The 6,000-nt window shown below is 55.4% G+C and overlaps 1 protein-coding gene across 1 annotated transcript in view; it reads left to right on the top strand.

Annotated features, from left to right (window-relative positions):
* The first annotated feature begins 207 nt into the window (after positions 1-207).
* Slc13a3 (solute carrier family 13 (sodium-dependent dicarboxylate transporter), member 3) overlaps positions 208-6,000 on the top strand; it is a 67,903-nt gene continuing 62,110 nt past the window's right edge. Inside the window, exon 1 of the mRNA NM_054055.2 lies at positions 208-354. Within this exon, the coding sequence (NP_473396.1) occupies positions 244-354 (111 nt within the window). The 5' untranslated portion in view covers positions 208-243. The remainder of the gene's footprint in view (positions 355-6,000) is intronic.

Below are 6,000 nucleotides of genomic sequence, written 5' to 3'. Positions count from 1 at the left end.
GTGGGATGACGGTGCTGAGGCCTTTAGTCCCACCTGGGCTTTGCCCCATTTCCCACGTGAGTCCAGAGTGGGGCGCGGGGGCGGGTGGGGTGCTCTGGGGCCCCTTCCCTGCTCCTTGTCCAGACCAAGGAGGCGCGGCCCGGGGCGGTTCCGCATGGCTCCTCCCCGTCCCTTGGGGCTTTAGGTCCCTGCCGGCGGCCGCTGAGGGGCAGTCGGGCCGCCTGGTCTCCAGCGATCGCGCGGATGGCGGCGCTGGCGGCGCTGGCCAAGAAGGTGTGGAGCGCGCGGCGCCTCCTGGTGCTGCTGCTGGTGCCGCTGGCTCTGCTGCCCATTCTCTTCGCCCTGCCGCCCAAGGTACGGTGGTCCCGGGTCGAGACCCTCCCGCCTTGAGCCTGCCTACCCCTAGGAGCACCCGCTCCCCTTCTCCCTTCCTTGCCTCTCCCTGGTCTGCCTCTCTCGGTCCTCCCACTCTTCTAAAGTTTGAGCTCTGACGGCTTGCTTGGTGCTACTGGGGTATATAGCCCTTCACAGTCTTTCCGAAGAACAACTGTGTGACCTGTCGCCAGTCACTTAACCTCTCTGAACTTTGGTTTGCGTACCCCCTACCCAGAAAGAGGGAATATGATAACGCATCATAGGCTCACGGTGAAGATAAAGGAATCAGTCTATGTCGGTGTCTTAAATGGGTGCTAACTGCTTTTGCTCTGTAGCAGTTGCTCAATGACTGGAGAACTACACCTTCCTGAGTGCTTCCTAGGAGAGGTGTCACCTGTCCTGTGTCACCCCTGAAAAAATTCCCTTCAGAACACCTCCCCTCCCCACTCAAGCTGGGTCAACTAAGGCTTAGAGACAGCAGGGGACACTCTCATGGGTGACTCCCAATGGGAAATCCCTGAGTGCCCACATCTGAGAGCCCAGGGCCTTTGCTGTTCCCAGAGTCCAGTTCTCTTAGAGAGAAGGCTGGAGTGAGTTCCTAGGGACCAGCACCTGTGTCCAGCCCATCAGGACTTCCTGAAGGGCACGAGGCCCATCACATTAAGTGGCTTCTTCCAGAAGGTACTTGGCCACATCACAACAGTGCTGAGTGAGCTAGCCGATGGTCACAAAATAAAGGAGAGGTGATGGTGTCCTTTAATATGTGACAGGCAGCAGAGCCCCAGGGAGCAGCCTGCTGCAGAAGGGCTCCTGCGTGCCTGACAAGGAACGGTGACCCCAGGCTGGCCGTGCACAGCAAGTCCTTTAGTTCTCAGCTATCTAGCCCGTCAGACTCTGTTGACATTGAAGAGAGCAAATAAATGACCTCAGAAGGAGTAGGTCACTCTTGCCAAGGCCAATGGGGCCCTGGACGAGCGAGCAACTGGCCTGGGGGCTCCCCGGCTCCCTTCCTTGTCCAGGTTTCACTTTCCTTGGCTTTAAAATGAGATGACCGTCTCTTTACTTTTGGGAATCAGTGTTGCGGTCGGTTGAGGCTAGAGTGATCGGCTCAGGAAAAGGTGGAAGGTCAAGCCAGGACATCAGTCTTGTGGCCAACAGATGTCTGGATAGGGACGGTGGATGCATAGGAACCTTATGCCTGCAGGGACCATGGTTGCTGTGTGCTCTACCCCAGAGGCAAAAATCACAAAAGCAGACCCACCAGCATGGGTTTCGGGTGAGGTCGTGCCAAGACAGGGACAGTCCCACCTTGGGTCTAACTGGATGGGGCAGCCACAGCCACCTTAACCTGTGTTAGCTGAGTAGATGTCAGGGATTGTGGCCTGCCTGATAAGGAAAGGCCTCCGGCCAGGCTCTGCAGCAGTATCTTCGGCAGTCTGCTCAGCCAGGGAGGTGCCTGTGTTTGCCTTCCTACTTGACACGTGAGGAAGTAAAGGCCTAGGAGGCCGGGTAACCTGCCCAACGCAGCCCAGGGATAGCAGCGGGTGTGGCTCAGCACAATCCTCAAACTTAATGCATCTTGAGACTTTTGAATCTTACTTTTGGGGTAAGTCAGTGGTGAGATTCTCAGGCATGTGTAGATGACACTGTACGGCAGGGTCAGAGGATCACACATGCTCGGTGGGGCTGCGTGCACTGGGCTGGCGCCCTCTTCATTATCAGGAAAGGACCACTCATTTGTTTGTGGCTCCCTGGGTGAGAACTGCATATGCGAGCCTGAGATGTCACTGCCAGGACCTGGCCTTGGGAAGCAGGTGGATCCGTTGGGTGAGGAGGCTTGACATCTCTGCATTCAGAGTGGTTTACGTAGTTTTCCTCAAGCTCCTGGCTGGTAAGAGCTGGCGTGTCCTCCTCTTGGTTGTGAAATGTGATTCCACAGAAGGCAACTCCGGGTTCATAGCTAGCAGGCAGTGTAGACATGGCCTCCCTAAGCCTGCAGGGCCAATCTCAAAAAGCTGATGGCAGCTTGGAGTGTCTGTAGTGTTTACCCAACTTCCCTCATCAGAGACTGCTTGGAAGTCTCTGAGCCCGAGGCATGTCCAGGCCACCAAGCAGGTGGCATTGGACAAGCATGGCCTGGAGATCCTTGGGACTGGCAGGTACCAGATGAGGGAAGAAACTTAGAAGACCAGGGCATCTTCCATTTGGTATGTTATGGAGAAATGGGGGTCACGCCAGCTCAGCGCTGGCTTTCTATCTCTGTGATCCACCCAGGCCACACATTCTGATGTTCATGGGTCACTGGTCCAGAAGGCGCTGGCCCACTGTGGAAAGCTGGGGTTGGGGACAGAGAGGCTCCTAGCACATGCTGTGAGTCAAGGTGCGAGGCAGGAGGGAAAGAACATGCCAAGCCCAGGCCTAGAATTCCCCACCCCCCAGGGCATCTTTTTCCATGACCCCAGGGGTTGCCAGCAACTCTGGACAGAAGTTAAGAGCTGCTGTGTTTCCCACCAAAGGCCATCTCTGGAGGTGGGAGTGTATCGGTGGCCAGCATAGCTGGTGGGTGTGGCTGCTTTTGAGTTAATACCAGCCCGTCTGCTGGCTGAGTAGCTTCCTCTCCTCTGGTTCCACAAGGAACAGACAGCTGCTCTGGCCCCCTGGCGGCTGTGAGTTCTTCACCACTGGGTGACTCTGAAGATGCTCTAAGCACGGGCAGCTGGGGAAGTTCCAGGCTGGACAGAGACAGAAGGTTGCACAGGTGGTGCACGGAGCAAGCTGCAGCTGTGGCTAAACCAGGTCTTAGGGCACAGCTGGATCCCCCTAGGGACACTCCCTGCTTCTGAATTTGCCCATAGGTGTCCTCTGGAAAGGCTTGACCTGGGGCAGGGACAGCAATCTTTTTAAGGGGTAGTGGGTCCCCAAGGTACCTTTCTTTTCTTTGGCTCAGTCTCTTGCCAGTGGGTGGCCACGAGAAGGCTTTTCCTTTCCTGTTTGTGGGGATTTGAGATCAGGGCTTCTCTGTGATCCAGACAAGTCACTGGCTCCCATGGGCCTCCCTTTCAACACAGCTGACATGCTGTCTGCCTTCCTGGTTATCCTTTGGGTCCCATGGCACAATCACCATGGACACATGGGGCTTTGTGACTTTTGAGCTCAATATTCAAGAATGGGGGGTACTTACATTGTCAGATAAGGGAAACCGAGGCTCAGGGAGCATTAGTGATGGATGAATAGGGGCCCTAAGATGAAGGAATAGAGGAGATGGCTCTGGGCTTGAAGGCAGAATGTCTGAGTCTCCTTTCCTTCTTGGTAGGCAAGGGATCCCTATCTCAGTGGGCTGTGAATTCAGACACAGCTCAGGGCAATACAGGACTTGGACATTCGTTGCCATAACAACAGCTAGCACCTTGGCCCCTCCCCACCTGAGCTTGGATATCACACCTCAGTTCCTTTCGCTCCCATAGTGGTCTTAAGAAGGAAATACAGTGGCCATCCTCATCAGATGAGGAGATGGCGACAGAAGTTGAGTCATGTTCCCGACGTCACATAGCTTCTGATCACCAACCCAGAGCCTGTCCATGCTCTCTCTCGGCCCTGAGCATTGGAAGACAAGATAACCAGGTGGTGTAAAGCCCTGGTGGAGATTTCTGGAAAAACAATTGACTTCCAGCCCTGTGGTTGACACTTTCCATGACCAGACCTTGCTGAATGTCTTCACTTAGCTGGCTTTTCACTGAAGTCCAGAAAGGGATAGGGGTGGCGAGGGGAGGAGGAAGGGGGCACATGGGAGGGACTGACAGCTCAGATCATAAAACTCTCACCTTGGAAGTGTGGGGACCTGAGTTCAATCCTGAGAACATGTGAGAAAATGTCGTGTGCATCTGTGATCCCTCACTGTGGGAGGCAGAGCCAGAGGCATCCCTGGGACTCACTGGTCGGCCAGGCCAGCCTAATTAGTGAACTCCGGGCCACTGAGACACTCAGTCTCGAGGAGGCCGATGCTAGTCTCTAGGTAAGCAGACACATTATATATGAAAACACACACACACACACACACACAGACACACACACACACAGACACACACACCATTGAATCCTAGAAAGTTAGGAACAGCTCTGCCAACTACTTGGTCACATTCCTCTTGTTTACTTCTTCAAAGACCACAAGCCTGTCCTGTCCTCCCACACTCCCCTCTAGAAAACTTAAAAACACTGTCTTACAGGGGAGCCTTTGTGTGGGGGTCCGTCTGTGAAAATCCAGGTCTGTAATGATTGAATGGACAGAGAGCAGCTCACACGTGTGATGGCAGAGACCAAGGGGAGGCCGGGCCTCAGAACTGGCGCTCACTCCAGGGCCTATGTATATGCGTTTCCCTCTGCCTGGACCACTGTTGTCTGAGCAGTCTGCAAGGCTGGCTCCCTCAGTTTACCTATGTGGTTCACACCACCTCCTCCAAGGCTTCCCCGCCACCACCTTCAGGTCCTCTCTAAAAGGGAAAATCCTCACACTCTACTGTCTTCTCTGCTCCTTTCCCTGACAACCTTTATCACCAGCCGGCAATCTGTCACATATTAAGCGATGTATCTGTCAGCATGCCATCTACATCGCCGCCCCCCCCCCCACCCCCCGGCCCCCGAGGGAGGTCAGCTCCAGGAGGGCAGGGTTCTCTGTCCCTACCTCCCTGTCTTCAGCCAGCATAGGGCCTGACCTGTAGTAGACAGCAAATCCAAGTTGCATAAGAGAACAAAGGAATGCTGGTCGCCAGCCAAGCTCTAGCCGTGCACTTCTCACAAATCCTCCCGTGACCCTGGTGAGGCGCTCCCGTGGTCCTCTCCGCCCGCCCCATGCAGATCAGCTCTGAGGGGCTCTGGTTCTGTGAGTGCTGGTGGATGGATGACAGTCATAGGATGCTTCCCGGGCTGAGGCCAAAGTCTTGCTTGTCCTCAGGCCTTTTGCCTTGTTTACCATGGTGCTTGGGTGACAGGGACAGACAAGCTTTTACCTAGGGTCAGGCTGGCAAGCCAGAAGGCATCTGCCCCATGGATCCTGGCCTGGATGGAGTGGGGACGGGGAGGAGGGCAGGACACTGCTGGCTGTGTTGGAAGAGGCAGGAAAAGTGGGCCTCCCTTTACCCCACCCTAAGCTTCAGGGAACCCTGACCCCAGAGGGCAGGAACATGAAGAAGCCGCACTGGCTGAGCACCTACTCTGAGTCTGGCTGAGAGCCTACTATGTGCGTGGCACATTATATTCAATGGAAGCGGTCCTTTGACATCAAGCAAGGCGGCCTCCAAGGTCTAAGGTAGTAGACCAACTTGGACATTAGCAGAGGTCTCAAGTCACTTTCGGGTCCGGCCCAGCACTGTCACCTGCCTGCCACCTTTCCTCGTGGTGCTGGGATTGGTCAGGGAGTTCCTAGCCACAGGGTAACTGTCATGAAGGAAGAAGCTCTTCACACACACAGCTGCCTTAGAAACATGAGCAGGCCACCATTCCGCCAAGAGTACCCAGGAAGCCCAGGGCCCTCGGGAGGCAGAGGCAGGGAGGAAGGGCTGCTGGGAATGAAAGCTGAGGCAGGGCAACTGGTCAAGGCCGACCGCTGGTAGGAGCTCAGTGAGCTCTGGG

The sequence above is a fragment of the Mus musculus genome, chromosome 2 (assembly GCF_000001635.26).
Source record: "Mus musculus strain C57BL/6J chromosome 2, GRCm38.p6 C57BL/6J".
Lineage (NCBI taxonomy): Eukaryota > Metazoa > Chordata > Mammalia > Rodentia > Muridae > Mus > Mus musculus.
Note: the sequence above shows the minus strand (reverse complement) of the source record. Positions and strands in the feature narration are given on the sequence as shown.